The 21,005-nt window shown below is 44.5% G+C and overlaps 2 protein-coding genes across 2 annotated transcripts; both read left to right on the top strand.

The window, feature by feature from the left end:
• Positions 1 to 413: 413 nt before the first annotated feature.
• Positions 414 to 7,274, top strand: LOC128753813 (recombining binding protein suppressor of hairless-like). The gene is made up of 11 exons (XM_053855925.1): positions 414 to 557; positions 1,843 to 1,881; positions 2,244 to 2,339; positions 2,416 to 2,581; positions 3,046 to 3,220; positions 3,294 to 3,431; positions 3,557 to 3,669; positions 3,736 to 3,876; positions 4,659 to 4,814; positions 5,574 to 5,677; positions 5,935 to 7,274. The coding sequence occupies exons 1-11, from the start codon at positions 538 to 540 to the stop codon at positions 6,281 to 6,283; spliced, it is 1,497 nt and encodes a 498-aa protein (XP_053711900.1). The 5' UTR covers positions 414 to 537; the 3' UTR covers positions 6,284 to 7,274.
• A 4,568-nt stretch (positions 7,275 to 11,842) lies between these two features.
• Positions 11,843 to 20,086, top strand: LOC128754062 (stromal interaction molecule 2-like). Its single transcript, XM_053856386.1, has 13 exons — positions 11,843 to 12,137; positions 12,212 to 12,361; positions 13,839 to 13,969; positions 15,121 to 15,232; positions 15,499 to 15,610; positions 15,682 to 15,797; positions 16,832 to 17,009; positions 17,079 to 17,256; positions 17,335 to 17,496; positions 17,566 to 17,666; positions 17,746 to 17,993; positions 18,058 to 18,244; positions 18,331 to 20,086. Exons 2-13 carry the CDS (start codon positions 12,238 to 12,240, stop codon positions 19,709 to 19,711), a joined length of 3,030 nt encoding a protein of 1,009 aa, XP_053712361.1. The 5' UTR covers positions 11,843 to 12,137; positions 12,212 to 12,237; the 3' UTR covers positions 19,712 to 20,086.
• Positions 20,087 to 21,005: the final 919 nt, after the last annotated feature.

The following is a 21,005-nucleotide window of genomic DNA, read 5'->3' as shown; positions in this document are numbered from 1 at the left end:
TAAAACGAACCCCACACTGTAGACTCCTAGATTTTTCTTTTTTAGAAGATCTGTTTAACTTGGAAAATAATTCACACCTTTACAAAGCCAAAAATAATGCATCGCAAATCATTCCAATGTGCGCCCCGGGCATCATCAGAGGTGAACGCTGTTGTTTCCCTTCCCCGTCTCATCCGTGGAGCAGAGTCTGTGTCACTATGTTGCTCAACAGCGTGGGAATCGAGTTACATCTTGGGATCCAGTCGGTTGTGAAAGTCCCTTGCGGTCTCGCGAGAGGACCGTGCCGTCGCCATGCGTGTCTATGGTGAGAGTTTTTCAGGTCTCGCGCGAGTTCGAAACTTTCCCACGGCTGTTGTTTAGGCGTCTGCCCTTCTGGCCGTCTCTTCTCACTCCCTCCCCGCCCCCCTCACCCCTTCACGTCCCGACACCCCCCTCCCCTGCCGCCGTGCTTTCCTTCCAGCCTGCCTCGTCTGTTGCCGGGGACGGATCTCGCGATTGTTAGCCTTTTTCGAGGGGGGTAAGCGAGTTTTTTGGAAGATGGCGCCTGTTGTTACGGGGTAAGTGACTAAATTCAAGATGATAACTCTCAGAAACGGCACTTTCTCCCCCCGAATGGTGCGCACCTCGCCGTGTGTGCGCGCTTGCTCGTCCTCTCGAGCTTTTGGCGACACTCTTGGTCTCGGACGTTTATTCGAACTCGTCTCAACTCAGTCGCGAGCTCTCTCTGCCATTTGTTGAACTGCCGTGATGCGTTTAAGTCCCTACGAACTGAAGAACCAAACTTTCTCGACGTATCTCGAGTGTTTTAAACTAACGCGTAATAACCTGTGATAACTACACTTGTGCGTGAATCACGGTTCTGTCGCTCGTTTACTATCGACGCTTCTCTCCTGCCGACATTGTTGAAGATGTTCAAGTGGAGTTAAATTCACTACGGTCTTTCACTCACTCACCACGACTCTGAAGTTTAAATAATGTTTTTGTTTTCGACCCTAAATCTGGTGATGAACATACTGTTTTAATGAAGGGTACAAGTAAAGAACCTTGCAAGGTTGTCCAACCCGAGGGTCGGGGGCCAAACCGGCCAGCCTGGTTGTTTTAAGTTGGCAGTGCAAGATTGAACAGCGTAAACCTGGCTCTGAAATGGTGAAAGATGACAATTCAATAAAACAAAACAAAACAACCCACCTTCATCGCTAGGTGGAAATCATTGTTAGCAATTAATCTTATCATTCGAAAACCAAATCATTCAGGCAGATGGAAGGTAATGCGATGGTTCTGAATACAAACCATAAAGATGCTTTTTTGCAACACTTTCTCCTCGAGAATGAATCCAGAGAGTGAAATCTTGCTGCTGAGACTCTGACATTTCTCTTCATTAAACAGAAATGTTATTGCCTCTGCAACCTTTGAGTGATTGAATGTGATGCCCACAACATACCGTGACGCTGCATGGAACTTCTATGTCACCCACCCCTCATCTGTTGCTGGGTTATCACTAAACAGCCGCTTCCCTCCGTCCTTGTCACGTGCCACTTCAGCCTGATGTGACTCAGGCACCCTGAAAGGTTGGAGAAGGGTCCGAACCTGAACGGCAATGGACGCCATCGTGGCTCCACCTATACCTGCTGTTGAAATGTCTAGCACTGTTTTACATACATTGTCAACATGTTGAAAGTGGGATTTTGGAGGTGCAGTTCCTGTTAATAGGGGACGGAGGACAGCATTGAGCTGCCATACATTTCTCTCTACACTTTATAGATGAAGCCTATCTGGTTCTATGTGATCGACAATGAGTTTAATGGCCTTATGTGTGTGATTGAATGTTTTCTTGTTTTACAGAAAGTTTGCTGACAGACCACAGCATCAGCGGTTAACCAGGTATGGAGAAATACAACCCAAAGTTTTGACATTTACTGAATTGGTGACAATAAAAACACTGGCTTCTAACCATGGGAAGTATCTCTCCAGTCAGCAGGGGTTTGTCTCTTATATGTCCAGCCAGAATGCGCCGCTTGAGTTCCGTGAGCAACTGCGTTCAGTCATTATGATTTTTCCGTCACATTCATGTCCACCTCCATTACGCACTTTATGTTATCCAAGCGAAAATTTGCGATTTTTCCGATGGCATGGCGGCTCTTGTCTAAGCCGTGGCAGTGCACCACGCTCATTTACATGGAGTGGAAACCCTGCATTGTCACCCAATGCTGTCGTATTTAAGCAGTGTTGTTGTTTTTTCAAAGGGAGGCCATGAGGAATTACTTAAAGGAGAAAGATGACCAGACAGTGCTCATTCTTCACGCCAAGGTTGCACAAAAGTCGTACGGAAATGAAAAAAGGTTTGTCTTTTGCAAGCCTCCTGGTGTTTGCAGGTGTGTGTAACAGGCTTCCTCATGAATGTGCTTACACATTCAGGTTCTTCTGTCCTCCACCCTGCGTGTATTTGATGGGCAGCGGCTGGCAGAAGAAGTTGGAGAAAATGGAGAAGGAGGGCGGCACGGAGCAAGAGGTGCAGCCTTGTGCTTTCATTGGGATTGGCAACAGTGAGCAAGAGATGCAGCAGCTCAATCTGGAGGGAAAAGTGAGTGGTTTCAATATCTCACTTCTCTCATCATGTATGGGGTGAAACATATATTTTTGAAGAAAGTAAGAGTGTCAAGTTTGGGGATGCTCTGTTGCAGCTTGTTGAAGGATCCACCGTGAAGTTAAAGGGGTGAAGTGTGAGAATGAATGAAAGAAAACTGGTTTTATTTGGCATATTAATGAAAACAGAGGAACAAAACAAGATCAAACATTGATATTGGAATGTTTCTCCAGTTTTAAGTCTGTATGTCAACAGTGAAATTCAACTGCATGTCTAACAGTTGAAAGTTAAATGTCCAAACACTGGAATACACACTGCAATAATAAAGACGTTCGTTATCACGGGAAAATCCTTTAGAAATGAATGGGTAAAGTTTGGCGCAGCTGTTCACGATGTTGCTGATGAAATGAAGTTTGAACCAAACCATTCACATGAATCCTCGTGTTCATCCTCTCCTCTAGCACTTCTGCACAGCGAAGACGCTGTTTATCAGCGACTCTGATAAAAGGAAGCATTTCATGCTGTCTGTCAAGATGCAGTACGGAAGCGGCGCTAACATCGGCATGTTTCTGAGCAAGAGAATCAAAGTCATCTCCAAACCCTCCAAGAAGAAACAGTCCTTAAAAAATGCAGAATGTGAGTTTGGCAAGAGAGATTTTGTCTCCTGAATTCATCCTTCAATCAGACCTTTCTGTCTCTGCCGTCTCAGTGTGCATAGCGTCGGGAACAAAGATCGCTTTATTTAACCGCCTGCGCTCCCAGACGGTGAGCACCAGGTATCTCCACGTGGAGGGCGGCAACTTTCATGCCAGCTCCCAGCAGTGGGGGGCCTTCTACATTCACCTGCGTGAGTCGACTTTCTTTTTTCATCACACCCCACCTTCTTGAATGATTTACCTACCACCCATGTGGAGGAAGTTTTCAGCCTTCGCATCTGAACAAAAATTGCTGACAAACTTCTCTTATTTCAAGTGGATGACGAAGAGTCGGAGGGCGAGGAGTTTGCAGTGAGAGATGGCTACATTCACTACGGACAGACGGTCAAACTGGTCTGCTCTGTGACTGGGATGGCTCTTCCCAGACTGGTACGCTCTTCGCTAACATCTCTTGTGGTCAATGGATCTGAAGTCTTGTCTCTTTTTTTCCTTCAGGTAATTCGCAAAGTGGACAAGCAAACGGCTTTGTTAGACGCGGATGATCCGGTGTCGCAGCTTCACAAGTGTGCCTTCTACCTGAAAGACACAGAACGAATGTACCTCTGTCTGGCACAGGAGAGAATCATTCAGTTCCAGGTAGTTATTTGCCTCCTGACTTGGGGTGTAACGGTCAAAATGATCACATTTACCATTATTTTCTTTTGGTATTGTTAGGTTTTATTAGGTGTTGCAATGTCCTTAAAATATAAAAATAAAATCAATAATAACATAATTTAACATTGCTTTATTTTGCCAAAAATCTGTAAGTTAGTAAGTGGTGAAGAGATCAAACGCGGTTGGAAATTTCAAATATCACTGCAGTTAATCATTTATACCAGTGACCATTACATCCCACAATAGTCGTATGATCACCGATTTGCTGTCTATAAAGACGGTGGGTATGAGAAAATGGTCGATGCACTCAAATATTGCCATACTTGGCATGATACTATACTAATATTGTTTGTGTTAAATGTAGATTTTTTTAAATAAATACTGTGATATCTGTTTTTTTTTAGCTGTATTGAGGCTTGCAGAAAACACTGAGTCGACTTCCCCTTTAAGCTTGGGTTAGCGAAGCTAACCGCTGCTATGGTTGTCACTGTAATATGTAGCAGAAGGTAGAATTGGACCTCATGACAGTGAAATGGCTCCAATAATACACGTAATAGTCTAAGTGTCCGCTATGATATGATTCCCCTCCAGGCCAACCCTGAAATATTGGCTCTTGTTAACCACTCTTGTCGTTGTCTCCATCACCATACGTACTATATCCAGTATATGGTATTGCCAGATTCCTGCCACTACCAAGCTGTAATATAGACGTATATATAGATTCTGGTCTTGGTTATTTAATGAAATGTCCTGCAACGTTTCAGGCCACACCGTGCTCAAAAGAAGCAAACAAGGACATCATCAATGACGGAGCTTCCTGGACCATCATCAGCACGGAGAAGGCTGAATATACCTTTTATGAGGGAATGGGTCCGGTCCTCTCCGCGGTCACTCCGGTGCCCGTGGTGGAGACTTTACAGGTGACGCATTCACGCAGACGTCTAGCTTATGTTATAGTCATTTATCAGTAGCACACAGTTGTTAGCATGTTGTTTAGCACGACTGCAGTCTGTGCTAGGATGGTTGCAATGGAGTTCATCACCCTAATAACTAAAAAATTAACCATTATTCGCAGTAAAGAAGCTAGTGACTACTTTATTATTTGTTAATATAATTGTGAGCGAGAAGACTAGTAAGTGTTGGGAAAATAATCTGTGGCTGTAGTCGGCCGTTATGTGTTTACTTTTAGGAAATGTAAACTAATAAGTTTATATGTTTTTTTGTCCCTTTTTCAGTGAGCGATGAGGCGGTTACTCAAATCCCTTTTCACTGACTGAGGGTTAGTTTATGGCATATTGGATGAGCCCATTTGAAGAAAACCTCAAGACTAGTTTGAAACAAACATTTCCTCATTGAAGTGTTTTTATTGAGCAATACTCCAAAGGAACAGGCGTAGTTTTGTTTGGGGGTTGTGGGTGTTGACCCTGAATTCCCACAATAGAAATCGTTTCTGTTAGAAAGTGTCCTGAACTGAGTGTTGACCACACTCTTCATGATCAGCAGCAAGTCAGTCTCAAAAGCAATGTGAAAGCAAATTATCATAACATCAAGTTGGTGACTTTATTCTACTGAATTATTGTGATATGAAATACTTCTCATATTATACCCCTAGGGTTTCATTATTTTAAGTAAAATGCTGTGTACAAGCCGTGCTCACTGTGTCGTGTGTGTGTTCGTAGTTAAATGGTGGAGGAGATGTCGCCATGTTGGAGCTGACGGGGCAGAATTTCACTCCAAACCTCCGAGTCTGGTTCGGCGACGTTGAGGCTGACACGATGTACAGGTACATATGTTCGCCTTGGCTTCTGATGTGTCGTGGTCTCGACCACTGTGACGCAAGACTTGAGGTCACATGAGCTAACAATGCTCTTTATGGAAACTGGCTGCAAATATTCATTAGCTTGAACAGCTATGAAACTGGCCTTCACTTTCACTAAAGATAATGCGAGACGTATGTGATCAGAACCGTGTTTCTAGTCAAGAATTCCTCTGTATCGTGACTTCAGCTGAGCCCCATGTCTGACCTGTGTGTTTTCTCAGATGTGGCGAGAGCGTCCTCTGTGTGGTACCAGACATTTCGGCCTTCAGGGAGGGCTGGCGGTGGGTGAGACAGCCGGTGCAGGTTCCCGTCACTCTCGTCCGGAATGATGGGATCATCTACTCCACTGCTCTGACCTTCACCTACACCCCTGAACCCGGCCCGCGACCTCACTGCAGCATCGCCGATGCCATTTTGAGGACACAAAGCACCTCCTCTTCATCGCCTGTCTCATCTTCCTCACCCTCCTCGTCCTCGTCGTTTGGGGGACTTGCAGAGGGCCACAGCTCCTACAACAGTTTTGACTCTGGGCTGTCGTCAGGGTCGTCCACCATGTCTTTGCTGTCGTAGTGACGTGATGTGATGTGGGCATTTCCTGAGAGGCGAAGCCCCTGTGATCAAACAGCAGCGCAGCGGCGTTTTCATCTGGACTGTGAAAGGATGGAACCATATTGACTCTTTGACTCCCTCTGCTGGATTATATCGGACCTGCTAAAGAAGCTTTGTGGAGCCTTGTTTTTTTATTGCGTTTTTAATCGAGGTCATGTTGATACTTGAGATTTTTTTAGCGTGTGCGGGTCCAACGACTAGAGTTTTATTATTTTATTCATATAGTATTTTATAAGCGACTATTGAGGTACACTATGACAGCGTTCCATGTCATTTTAGTAGTAAAACCGTTGCGTGTGTAAATGCTTTTATGTGTCCCTCCCCCTGCATCATAATCACTTATAGGGGAGACCTGCAACAAGGACTGTTTACACGTGGTTGAAAAAATAATCAATGACATGAATATAAAAATGTTTGACACAAAATTGTGATCTATTGTGACATAGTTGTAAAGGTCAACTTCAAGGAGGCGGACATCAAGGCTAGTGAAAATGTTGTGCTTTTGAGTATAGCTTTAAGTCATTTTTTAACTTCATTGTGCCTTACGATTGAAGGGTGGAGGGCATTTCAGAGAAGAGCGGTGTTGGAGACAGGTTTTGTTTCTCTATACAGGCCACATGAGTGAGGTCACTTGTGATCCCATTGGTTCAGTTAAAGGTAAACGTGCCGAAACACAGAGGAGTCACTCAAGTTTGCTGTGTTTTCACAGTGTTCCTTAAAGTGTTTTCTTCGACTACTGAGCAGGAATAAAGTTGCACTGGTGACGAAGTTTATCACCTGGTGTTTGTTCCTTTGATTTATCAATGAGCAGTAACCTCTGTTGTGTCTCCATGGTGACTTCCAAATGCTGACCTAAACAGTTCTCAAAAGGTGCTTTTGAGAGTAGATAGCAACAGTTATTCAACACTGACTTGTACCTTTTTTTTCCGTGAAAAATGTATCATTATTGCTGAATGCACTTACTGGAATAAAAGTGTCAATTCAATGATTTAGTTTGTGTCTGTGCACTTTTTTTTTTAAACAGAACTTTATAATTCCATCTCTGAAGAGCTTCAGACGCTTGATGATTCTGCACCATTACTTGGACTTGAGCTCCACCTGGCAGCATGCGGCACAATCCACAACACTTTTTTGTAGTTGTTTTGTCTCCTTGTTGCTGTGCCTGTGACAATTTAATAGTTATGGCTTAGCAGATGAATGAATAACAATACTGGCTCCAACATACTTGATACACCTTGCTGCCTTTGTCACCATTGGATCCTTTTAATGGGAAAAAACATCCCAAAAATGAGCTCCAATGTCAGTCAGCACAGGGATGTTGCATTGTCTGAACTGTTGGAGGCCTGTCAAAACAGTCATTCAAAACCAGAGATAACTATAGGGGCCCTATTACGCTTTTTCATGCTTTATTGCTGAGTTCCAGTTACCACTGAAGCTGGAAGTCCGAGCTGGGAAACACAGGCTCAAGTGCATTCTAGTTATCCAGGTCGAAAAGAAGAGAACAACAGCCATGAAAGCGATTGTCAATTGTTTTGAACAAATATATTTTCCGCTTGGATCTTGGATTGTGAACTCTTGGTGGTGAGAGAAAGCACTGGCTGATGGAGGGTGGTGGAGGTCCGGGGAGTTACCTACAGCTGTCACAGGAAGGTCACCTTAACAGTATGGAAGTGTGAAACAACAAAGTTCAATCATTTCCCAATTATTTACTTTGAATAATAATAAACATGGCAGCCACATGAAGAATCAGAATCAGCTTTATTTGTTGTCCTTATAAAGCACCGCAAGTTAGGCAGCCATTTTATAAATTTTAGCCTGATATAACATGGAAAATTCAAACATTTAAATTGTATTTTGCTGCGAAGATTCTCTACAGGAATGAGATATTAAAGAACAAAGTAAATACATGAATATCCACACTGTTTATTTCCCTCTTTTAGTCACGGGAAGGAAAGATGCTGTGAAGCTGGATACGCATGAGTCAGCATTATGCTGACAGATAAACATGGCAAGGTTCAGGTCTGTCATTCCATCCATCTCCCTCATTCCACCTGCTCCTGGTGCAGAGGCTGGAGGACAGGTCTCTGCTTCACAGTGGTATATGTGACCCAGTTATTCGTTTTCATTCCAGGATGAAATGCAGTAATACATTTCAGATAGTCTTCCCAGCCAACTTAGTGGTACCAGGCCTCATGTTTAGGAGCATAGCTGTGCCACTTTTAAAGCAGAATCTGGAGTTGAATAAGGTATTCTCTCTCTCACACACTTGTAGAGACTCACTCAGGGAAGTCTGCAGTCCTGACTCTGCCATGGGATCAGACCTTAGTCCTGAGTGAGACAACACCAAAGGATGGAGCATCACTTCAGAAGGAAACCATCACGAGGGAGACGCGTAAAATATGAAGTCAATAATCACTATATTTAAGTAACTGGGGATGAGAGGGTGGAAGCCATAGACAACCAAACCAAAACACTGTAGTTTCTCACACACAAGCCTCAGTTGCAGCTCGGGCATGCTCCTCAGGCTAAAGGGCAAACTTGCCCCACTATTTTTAAACCAGGAGCCAGATTGCTGGAATGCAACCGGACACTTTGTTAGGGTTTAAAAGCCTGTCTGTGACTCCCAGCGTGTTTGCACGGGGCCTGTTTGTTCCCCTCACACTCGTGACATTTCACCGAATATCTGTATTTTAACAGCTTGTGAGCTCCTTTTTGAGCTTCTTGAGTGAAGTCCAGTAGCGACCAGCAGGACAGGTGTGTGAACATTTGCCTCCCTATTTCACAGCTTGAAGAGTCGTAAACATGGAGGAATACGGAGGCCGCAGCAGACAAGGAGCAGCACATGCAAAGCTATTCCTGTCTTAACGCTCTCTATTTGGCAGGAGTTTTTCACTCTTTCAACCTAGCGTTTAGAGTCGCGTCTTCAAATGCTTATGGTTAGAAGATTTAAACAGTTTGCACGTTCACTTGTGGCATGTTTATTGACGTTGGAGCCACAAAATGTGACTCAGTAACCTGATACATCCAGGTCATCGGTGACGAAAGATTACAGCAAACATGACATGTGCAGCTGTTCAACATATGTTTTGCAGGAAGACAGTGAAACGCTGAGGGAAATACTTGGTGTTCAAGTCAACCAAGCCATCAGACAAACTTGAACCCAGCCACCAAGATCCATGTCCACCTACATCCTGGGGTCTCTGCTCTTCCAGGACAGTTCTTCCCTGTGAAAAGCAAGTGAACTCCGCACGTCCTTCTTGAACTAAACACGGCAAGACCGAGGTGCAGTTCCTTCCACGGAAATCTGGTGTCACCCTTGACCACTCAGGCCCACATGTGAGCTGTTGGTCCTTATTGCCAACACTGCTGCAACGCCTCGACCATGCGCCATATCAGGGGGCAGAAGAAGACAGAGCTCAGGTCCGAGCCCCTCTCAGTTCATCTTTAGCCACTAGCTCCATTATTATTACCTGCCGAATATGCAGTTCCAGTAGCACTGATCTGAGGTGAGAACCTCACGTTTTGCTTGAACCTTGCACCAAGTGCAAAGGGCACTTGGTGCGTTTAAGCATTTGGACTGAGGAAAAGATAATTTCCTGGATGACCTCATTCATTCTAGAAAGTTCTCCACCTAGTTATGAACGATGAGGCTTTATGGAACAGTGTTCTTATTTTCAGGGCCCACTAGATGGCGCTCTTCGCTCTAAAAGACTTGGATTTAAATGACCATGTCAATCTTTTTAAGCGCCATCTAGTGGGCTCTGAAAATAAGGACACTGTTTCATAAAACCTCATCAGTAGTGATGGGTGGATGAGGATTCATGACACAGTGTCCTGTTGTTCAGTGGCCACCAGATGGCACTGTCTGCGGTGAAATGTTTGGACTTGGGCCACCAGTTCAATGAAACCTCACATCATTTCTAAACCAAGAGGACCATGTAGTGGCCTCAGGAATTAGGCCACTGTATCATGCACTGTTTCATGACCCCATCAGCCTATCACAACCAACATGTTGTGATTTTCAACCACTGTTATCATTATATTTACAGTGAAATAGTTTTCATTTATGCTGACTGCCGTCCTTCCATGCGCCTGTCTGTTAACAAACAGAAATTAATTTTGGTGCCGTTCTGAATCTGCGTATGTTGCGATCGTTGATATTTTTTTCCGCTCAAAAACGAAATGAAAGCCAGAGAATTTTGAATCTTTTCCGTCTACATGCAAGAGCAAGTGGCTGCTGTCTCATTCTTATTTGTGCTCCACTTCTCCCACTGACATGTCAGAGTGAAATACCCCAGGAATCTGGACATGGACGACTTGAAACAGGGAAACAAAACAAAATAACCCAGTATGTTCTCTTATTTTTTTTCTTCATTTCCTATGTTTCTGTCCTGGTGGACTTTGACCACTTGAATGCACCGCTGACTCCAGCAGCTCACTAGTCATGAAGAATATGCTTGAATTACTAAACATGTATCCAAGTATATAGACATAATAAATGACATTATTGTGGGTGGGACTGAGGTAAGCGCCCCCTGGATTTTATCCACAGAAGTAAGTATCTGCTTCAGTATACGAAATATAGAAAATTCAACTGAGCTCAGTGGACAGTAGGTGGCAGTAACTTTCTCTAACCAGGTTGCACAACCCAGTAGAAAGCAGAGCGAGAAAGCTGGGTGAGCTCACGTCACTGTGTGGCCAAGACATCAGTGGCCCGGTCTTCAGGATGCGCATGGGAATTCAGAGAACCACTGACATGAGAATGTCTGATCCTGGTGTCACTATCAAGATTCCTTAGAGGAAAAAAACTCTCTGAAATTCTAGTTATTTTGCTGAAAGACAGAAGGATAATGGTGCTGCAAAACAAAACCTTCTTGGCAGAGGTGACAATAACAGAAGAAGAGGGTAAACAGATGGGGCTTGTCCAGCGCCATTCCACTGGCACAAGCAACGCAGGGGTGACAATAGCTGCGCGCATGCTTCAAATAGCAAATCTTTCATTCATCCATTCCCTTGCACAGACGACCACTTAAACACGCGCGCACACAAGCACGTGCACTCACGCAGATCATTTAGCGCCACCTATTAACCACGTTGGCACCAGCTCCTCAAGCGGGATTTGAAACTTTGGCATGGAAATAGAGAAGAGAAATAGCATTGTAAACACAAAGGTTTTTTGTGTATCAAAGATGCATTAAACAGTAACAACAGAGTAGTGAACCGCCTGCTCCTGTTTCAGGGCATGATTGAGAAACTGACTGTCACTGTGGCGCCACATGAGCAACACTGTGCATCGAGGTCACTGGACCAACTCAGTTAGAAAGTTATTTTTTTAAACAGTGTTGGATCACATTTGGGTTGGAGAGGAAACTCAATAAGGTGACAGGGCCCTGCATGTACACATGAAAGGTCTGGGTTGTTTAGAGGAGTGAGAGAGCGAGAGAGAGGGGGCGAGAGAGCAGCAGGTGGGGCGGGAGGGGGGAGAAAGGAGGTCAGTCATTTCCCCGCAGCAAAGTCATGTCCCGGTGTCTTCACTCATTTGGGAAAGAGCCTGCCCAGGACTGAAGTGGACAAAGTGATTTAGGACAAACCAGCTGGACTGAAAGGTTTTCAAGACAACAGGCCGTGCTCCTCTCTCTCAACGGATCGTGGAGGATCAGACGCTGGGTGACTGAACACACTGGATTATGGACCCCTTATTTTGGACTCCTTTCATGACGACTGAGTCATAAAGCTTTTTATACTCTGGAATATCACAGCCCATCTCAAAAGTAGAGCTCAGCAGCGAGGCTGTTCGGGACTTCTTTATGATCTGGTACCACATTTTCTTTTAAACAAACCATAAATGAAACATTTCTCAATGTATTTAGTTGCTGTTTCTCCTCTCAGTTGGAAAATATCCTTCCCCCGGTGAGATGTGGCCTCTGCCTCCGCTGCTGTACCTGCTGCTCCCTGCTGCTCTCTTCGTGGCCGCGCATGGGGCCGGAGACCTGCAGGGCTTCAGCTTCCATGGGGGGACTGCAGGGTTCGACCCCACTGGTGAGTCAACAACACTCAGTCATGAAAAAATAAGGCTGTGAGGAGCTGTCCCTCTGACGGTGATGGACTATGTGACGTTAATGAAGAGCTTTCAGCGAACAACAAGGCCCTGTTTCACCTCAGTGCAGTTACTGGTGGAAAGCACCTCTAGTTACCAATACTAGAACAAGATGGTAACTAACTACGGAAAGCACCAGCAGAGCTAATATCTAAAACAAAAGTACAGACATAAGTCAAGTTTTTTACAGAAGCATATGAAGTCATAGAGTTTAAATGTGGCCACATTTTTCAAATCATTGAGCAGTTCCTGCTGCTTCATTATATATATTTTTTCTTCTTTTTTTGGTGTTGTTTTTTTAATTGTCTTTATTATTACTAGTATTTCTGTAGTTTTTACTCTTCTCAGCCTTTCATCGTTGGAATTTTCCATTAAACTGATTTAATTTATTCATTCCAGCGTTGTTCCCCTCAACATTTATCATTAGTATTTTGGTATTACACAGTAATTACAAGTATTTAATCCCTGAAAAATGTTCCACAAGTACACAACTCCTGGTGAAATATTTATTACCACCAAGGACAGGTGCCAACCTTGTAAGTCATTTTTGTTAGCTTTGTTAGCTTAGTTTGTACGGCCTTCATAGGTGGGATGCGGTTTGACTCAAGGTTGAGATCGAATGTTTTCCTGTTACTTGTGTCTCGCTTAAAGCAGTCTGATCTCATTTACTGATTAATAACTATGTATCCACCTGGATAAACAGTGTGTTATTTATGCAGCAAGTTTCGCTTGCCAATAGCAATAATAAAGGAATATTTATCTCGATTATTATTTCATGTAACATGAACACATAGCACGGTATGAGACAGAGTTATTAGGTGTAGAACTAGAGGACCGCTGTAAGCAACAGAGGTCAAAAATAACGCAGATGAGTCGGACCTGTGACTCACCAGGACGCCGCCATACATTAACAGGAATCTCTGTGGCATCTTCCCGTCTGCTCTGCCACCCAAACACATCCCTTCTGCTACATCGCTCGCTAGCATGAGTGTTTTTGCTCCGTAAAGGTTGCAGTAAATGATAATACCAGTGAAGCACTCTCTCACACATAGAGATTTTTTTCTGTTTTACCTAATGCTTTTGACATACCGTCTGGCATATTACATATCACCACAGTCAAAAACAAAAGAGGTGGTGGCAGTGTTGGGAACATGGTCAAACACACAGTTGGAAGTTAACAGAGCTCTCGCTTAGGTACAAGTCAGAAGAGCTGTGGTATGTTACTGAACGCTGTGATCCATGGCTGAAGGTACCACAAGAAAATGTTTATTCTCTTTCCATGGCTGAGCGTAAACAATGACACTTTTTGGTCACATATTCGGGACATGTATAAATGTAGATGCGTTTTGAAATGTATGCATGACCTTTCTCATTGAAATCAAACTTAAGATTTATTGATACGACTGTCATGGAACACAGACCCCTGCATGGTGGTGTTTCCACCATGCTTGAGTGAAGCCGATCGCTTCAGCCTGGAGGCTCTGAGCAGCATCCACCAGATGATGGACGATGACCAGGATGGAGGGATCGAGGTGGAGGAGAGTGTGGAGGTGAGGAACGCTCCGTGAAAGCAAGTCCTGCATGTGAGGAGCGAGACGTGTCCAAGCAGGTGATCTGGCTGCTGTCAGGGTCAGATGCTTCTTCAAGGATAGCAACAGTATTACCTTGCTCCTCTTGGCTCCCTGACAAAAGAAAGAGCCCGGCTCATCTCTGCAGACTCAGAGAGCAAATCTCTGTAGAGTAAACAACATCGACTGTCAGTCGATTCAAGATATCTCTACCCACTTCCTAACGTTTTCATTAGGTTTAAATCTGGCAAAATTCAGATCCGATCACTACAAGTCATCACTGAAAACTTGGTTAATATGAAATATGCGGCGTCTCTCTGCACATGACTTGATAGAAGTCTCTGATCATCTGCGACATGCTCAAACAAGAATTCTAAAATTCCACTTATAGCTCTGAGAAAGCATTTCAGCGACACTTTATCCAGGGGCTCAGATGTCGTGGGCAGAGAGTGGCCCGAAGTGGGGCGGGGACTCGGCCCAACAAGATTCTCCAGTTATCATTTGAAGCCTTCGCTTACAGCCCAGGACACATTCCAAGACAGCATGAGCCTCGTGCGCTCAGACAGGCTAGAAAACACACACACACAGCCGCATAGATTTGAACGTGCAACCACAAGCTGATCACAGGCATTAAGACATTCAACTGCAAACATCTGTCTGACAACTGCTGATGGTGGAGACTGAAAAGTGTTTGGTGTCATGTATTCATGAGGTGATTATTGTCCGTAACAAGTGTGAACATTACCCATAAACCCGCCAAAAAATGTTGCAATTTTTACTGCTCTGATATTTGATATGTCTTTTTCAATTGAAGCAAACTTTATGCCTTTGTTTTTATAAATCACTTTAATAGTGAGGGATCAGACTGCACTCATTTAGTGCAGGTAGACATTGACATTCATTTACTAATATATGATTTAAATCCATGATAAACACTAAAGCAAGGATGGGATTATTTTGTCTGGTGATGTCAGGCACTCTGCCCTGCATGCGCGCACACAAGCCTCTGACTACTGGCCTTAAAATAACCTGAGCGGCAGCCATTACAAATATATTGGATCGCTGATGAGGACATCATGGTCTGCAACTGATGTCTGAAGAAATGAAATATCTGCATGCATCTGTATTTGCAGTTTATCATTGAAGACATGAAGCAGCAGCAAACCAACAAACACAGTCACTTGCACAGAGAAGACCAGCACATCACGGTGGAAGAGCTCTGGAAAGGCTGGAAGTCGTCCGAAGGTGGGGCTTCACTTCTTCAACTCTCTGCAGCTCACAACATGTTGCTTTGCCCCCCACATCAAACTCCTCATCTGATGGGCCTAAAAGCTACGATTTGGTTGATCCACTTGGTGGACTTTTGCTTAAACGCTTGCTTTCTTTGTGAGCAACAAATCAGCTCAATATAAGGTTGGTGGATAGAAATGCTGTCCCTAGCTGCAGGCCCTAACCAGCTGCATAGATGGCGCTCCATGGCACATTCAGCATTCACATTTTGCCTCCAACAGTTCACAACTGGACGCAAGACGATGTGCTGCGCTGGCTGAAGGACTTTGTTGAGCTGCCCCAGTATGAGAGGAACTTTAAAGACTTTAAGGTCAATGGAAACACTCTGCCCAGGTGAGAAGCTTTATGGGATTTAAAGAGAAAAAAGAAAAAAAAAACTTGACCCTTGTGTTGTCTGCTGACAGGATTGCAGCCAACGAGCCCTCATTTCTTAGTGGACACCTGAAGGTTCAGGATCAGAGAGACAAGCAGAAGCTTAACATCAAAGCTCTGGACGTGGTGCTCTTCGGTCCCCCGACACGTAAATACAAACCTTTAAGAGATTTTGAAGTTTTCATTGCTTACTATGGTTTTGTTAAAGTAATGGACGGAGGTGTATAGAAAATCGGACACTTCTTTACTTCTTAATGCTTTACTTGCGGTCCGAGAGCCATTTGTGGCCCTCAGGGTACAGTTTTGGGGCCCACCACGCCATGCCCAATAGTAGCCCTGCTGTGCATCCCCCCCTTTGTGAATCCCAATGAATGACATTTTAGGCTTTACCTTGGAAGCACCTTTATCACAGTGTCGAACCACCAAATAATTCCAATGCTATTTATGTTATTAAAATGCTGTCATTATTACCACAACGGATTGTAACAATATGACGAGAAGACATCTGTGCGGAGGGATGAAAAATCACGATGGGACAGCTCACACTGAGGGATGACTCGTGGTGTTTGTATAAAGGAGCCTGTCGAGAGACTCACTCCGACGAGAAGTGGAATTACAGAGGAGGATTCTTTTAAGGCAAATACATAGCAACACCAGATGAAGCAGAATGACCAATACCAAGCGGCAAAACCACAGGACCACTCACTTCCTGTCGGCACCAGCCACACCAGGTCTCTGCCTCTGGTGGCCCCAATCATTAGAGTTTGAGTCCCCTGGTTTAAAGTATTATATTCAAGACAAAAGCACCGGATTTGAGCATTAATCTGCAATACTATTTTAGACTAGAGTTGGGACTCATTTGGCTGGAGGGAAACCATGTGTCGCCAATATTGATCATGCCGCCATGTTGATTTTAGCCAACACAAACCTGTTGTCCCAGAACAGCTAAGGATTTAGGAAAGAGACCTACCTCTCGCCTCTCCATGTGATCTAGAGTAACTGACAAACTATAGAATGTGTCCTTTTGGACTTGTCATTGTGCAGAACCTGACGAAACATAGGGGACTATCAAACCCATGACTATGTGGTGCGAAGAGCGATGATAACTAACGTGAAGTTGAACTAGAAGAAGAGGAGATCAGTTAAAATGAATCATTGAGCACTATCTTCCCACTGTCACAGGGCCTCCACACAACTATATGAAAGACTTCCTGCTCATTGTATCAGTGGTGATGGGAGTCGGTGGCTGCTGGTTTGCCCAAGCCCAAAACAAAGCCAGCAAGATTCACATAACCAAAATGATGAAAGACCTGGAGAGCCTTCAGAGGGCAGAGCAGAGCCTCACTGACCTGCAAGAGCAGTAAGTGTTTAGAAGCCACTACTCCTGACAGCAGCGGGTACCGTTAAAATACCGTTTCTGTGAAAACAGGTTGGAGAGAGCGCAGGAAGAGAAACGCAATGTTGCGGAAGAGAAGCAAAATTTGGAGGAGAAAATGCGCGATGAGATCATGGGTGCTCAAGAGGAAGCCCATCGTCTGCACGAGCTCCGACAGGGGGCGGTCACAGAGCTCAGTCGCCTCAGATATGCAGAGGAAGAGTTGGTCCAGGTAAGGCTGTTACCCAGTCACCCAGTTTAGTTAACGCATCAGTAAAGAGGTGAAAGGGTTTCTGAAACGTGTCCTCAGGTGCGTGGCGCACTGAAGCGGGCAGAAAAGGACATGCAGGCTAGCTGGAATGCATCAGAAGCCCTCCAGCAGTGGCTGCAATTGACTCATGAAGTAGAAGTCGAATATTACAATGTAAAGAAGCAGAGCGCCGAATTGCAGCTGGCCATTGCGAAAGAAGAGGTGACTGCCAAAATTATGAGTTCACTGAAAAAGAGGCCACTCGAGAGTAATCATTTCTCCTGACTGCAGGCAGAAAGAATCAAGAAGAAAAGGAGCTCAGTTTTTGGGACACTTCACGTGGCCCACAGCTCCTCTCTGGACCAGGTTGACCACAAGATCCTGGAAGCCAAGTGAGTCACTCGATCCCTGATGCAAGACCAGGACTGATATAGAAGAAAAAATGCATTTGTTTTTCTATCTTCTCATAAGGAATGCTCTTGCTGAAGTAACAGCTTGTCTACGGGAGCGCCTGCATCGCTGGCAGCAGATAGAGCGACTCTGTGGATTCCCCGTGATCAGGAACCCAGGCCTCGCCAACCTATCTGCTCAGCTCTACTCTGACTCAATGGCACTGGGGTTGCCCCGAGTGCCCCAGCCCTCTTGTTCTTGTCGCAGCTCAATCCATGGATCTATGGAGGACCTGATGGAAGAATCCCCAATAATGCAACAAATTCCAGGTAAGCAACAAGGCATGTGCTCAGTAGAGACTTTGAAGGACTCGCTGAAATGGACTTGTTTCAGTTCAACCACTCAAGCGTTCCCCTCGCAACCTTGGTTCCACCATCTGCCGCACCCGGCGACCGGGGGTCATCACTCAGCCAACTGCCACGATGCTCTCCGCCGACCCCGACCTGCTCCTTCCTATTAGAGCGCCGTATCCATGCTTTGATGAAGGTGACGGTTTCTTCATCAAAACCCTGAAGAAACAGTACGTTCCTATTTCCCCCCCTTTCCCTGCACTATAAACAGAAACATTCTGTTTTCTAACTTGACCATTTTGTACTTCACCAATAGGGACTCACAGGAAAGGTACTCAGACACAGAATATCCCACTTTACCCCCGCAGTGTAAAGTGTTCCCAGCTGCTGTTGTGGATGCCTCGTCCCGAAAGTTCTACTATGATGATTCGGAGGCGCTTCCTGACAGTGCCATGACAAATCCTTTGAGCAAAGACATAGAAGTTGTTGAACCTCCAATTCGCAAAGTGTCAATCGACGACCTTGAATCGTCCTGCAGGAAACTGACAAAAGAGAGATCTTTTGAGAATCCGATGGAAAATCCGAACCCAGAATCCCTGACCGAGGCTTCGTTGAGAAAGCCATCCAGAGACAGGAGTGAACTACCTGTGGATGTGGAGTTCCTCTCCAGGAAAAAAGACAGGGACGTAAAAGCTGAGTTAGATAGCTCTTCAAGGAATATCTGTAAGGATAAAAATGATGCGCCACTGGAGGCCAGAAGACTATTTTGGAATGAGGTGGAATCTGATCTTGGCCCGAGGAAGATATCAAAGGATATGCTGGGCTTCTCAGTGGACAGCAGTTCCAGAAGACTGGTCCTGGAGGAGTTGGATCACCCCTTCGACCACATGTCCAAGAGTGTGACTAGAGAACTGATGGCCACAGATGTGAGCTCCAGAAGATTGGATACCTCTGTTCGGGCCATGGAGAAAATGAGTGACAGTGAAAGGACAACATCAAAGAAGATATCCATCGACGAGCGCGAGTACTACTCCAATGCAGCTGCTTTACGGAAGCCTACGAGAGATCCATTTGAGAGACTTGTAGACATTTCACCCGCCCCAGAGCACGAAGATGAGTTTTGTTTGGAACCTACGGCAAGTAGAAGGGTACAAAGAGAAGACCTTGAAATGCCTTTTGCTTCTCAAAGAAGGCGAATGCCTCGGGTACCCAGAGAAAGCATAGACAGCTCGATCGACACACCGACAGGAAAGATCTGCTGGGATAAAGTTGACGTTCCCATTGACATCCCAAAGCATTCTGGAGTGAGGGAGAAGATGAGTGTCACCGAGTCGATCTCCCCTCTTGTAGCAACTGGCCAGCCAGACCTCACAGCGACCTCCCAACAGCCATGGGTGACCTCCGCTGACACGTTTGCTGTTGGCCCTTTGAGCAAACTTGTGTACGATGGGATTTTGGAAAAATCTTGCAATACCGTCGCTATACCAACAGCGTCAACAACCACCATCCCACAGATGCCGGAGCCTCCACAACCACCCGCACAAGTCGTCCCTCAATCGACAGCGACCACAGCTGAATCAGAGGAACGAAACAAGGATAAAGAGAAAAGCAAGAAGTCCATGAAACTCAAGAATCTCTTCAAAAAGAAAAATGAACCAACACCAGAGAAAATTCAGAGCGGCCTCCAGAAACTCTGACAGATGGGGTTGGTCAGAATGGGGAATTCAGTTCCCTCACATTAAAACACAACTCGATAGGGTCAATCGCATGAGACCTGTTCAGAGAATATTGGGTTTCAAACTCAGCACCCAACTGAAAGAGCCACTGCTACCTTTTCTTTCACAAATTTCTTAAGCTGTCTGAATGATGCTGCCCAATCCCCAGCTCACAAGCTGCATGCGGATGTAGTCGGACTTTATTTGATACACTAGCATCATTACATCACATCACAGATAACAATGCCCTTCTTTTTTAGACACTTTAACTTGAAGTTAGTGTTTTCTATTCTTTCTGATTTGTACTTGGAAGTAATTTCACATCACGCTAGGATTCGGTCTGAAGAGTCCAGTGGCACCAGCTTGTCTTCTGTGTCTTACTTGAAATTGAATTTCATTTGTGTCCAGATTGAGCCTTGAAGAAGTCGTGAGATTTTTCTGTTTTGTTTCGATACTTTTCTGTCTTCATAGAAGCTGCATTTTAGAATCAAGTGATGATAACTGATGGTCAATTGCCTTTTCAAAGCGCGTGGATCACGATTCAAAAACTCTATCCACAAAGTGCAATCAGATGAAAAGCAAAGAGACAAAAGTTTTCTTCAACATTTGAGATTTGTTCACCCAACACAAGCACTTTCAAACTGTGTCAAATCAGCAAACCTTGCTGGGTATGAACACATGATACTCTTTATTATTTTTTTATTCTTCACTTTGGATGTAGTCTTGTACCAATTTGTGTGCACAATATAGAATTTGTTGCGGGGGCGAACACGGGTTTATTGAAATTTTGCAGAGAAAATAAAATTTGAGTTGGAGTTTCATAGTTTACAACATGAACGCGAATGTGGAGAGATGCTCCACAGAATCATAGATGAACAAAGCTGACTCCATTGCTTGCTGCTTTGACACACCTTTTGAGACACATCACTTCTCGTTCTTGATGATTCACTAAACTTCGCAGCATGCGTGGCGAGTTTTAGTGCACACAAACCTGAAAAAAGCTGCCCCATGTTTGTTCCCTCATGTGAAATGATTGTTTATGTTGCCTGTGTATTGCATTCATACAGCTGTAGAGTTCGCTGAAACACAACCGAGAGCCTTTCAATGAAATCACCAGATTAGTTTTTTATTTATTAATGGTGATGAATGTGATACATGAACACAACACAGTGAAAAAATGCTTGAATATTTTTGTTGACGATTGTTCCCTTTCATTGTTTACAAGCGTAGTGCTTTTAATTTGTCTTGAAATTGCCTTGTGTTTTGCCTTCTTATT

Source organism: Synchiropus splendidus, chromosome 2, assembly GCF_027744825.2.
Source record: "Synchiropus splendidus isolate RoL2022-P1 chromosome 2, RoL_Sspl_1.0, whole genome shotgun sequence".
Classification (NCBI taxonomy): domain Eukaryota; kingdom Metazoa; phylum Chordata; class Actinopteri; order Syngnathiformes; family Callionymidae; genus Synchiropus; species Synchiropus splendidus.
The sequence above is the reverse complement of the archived record's forward strand: the minus strand, read 5'-3'. Positions and strand labels throughout refer to the sequence as shown.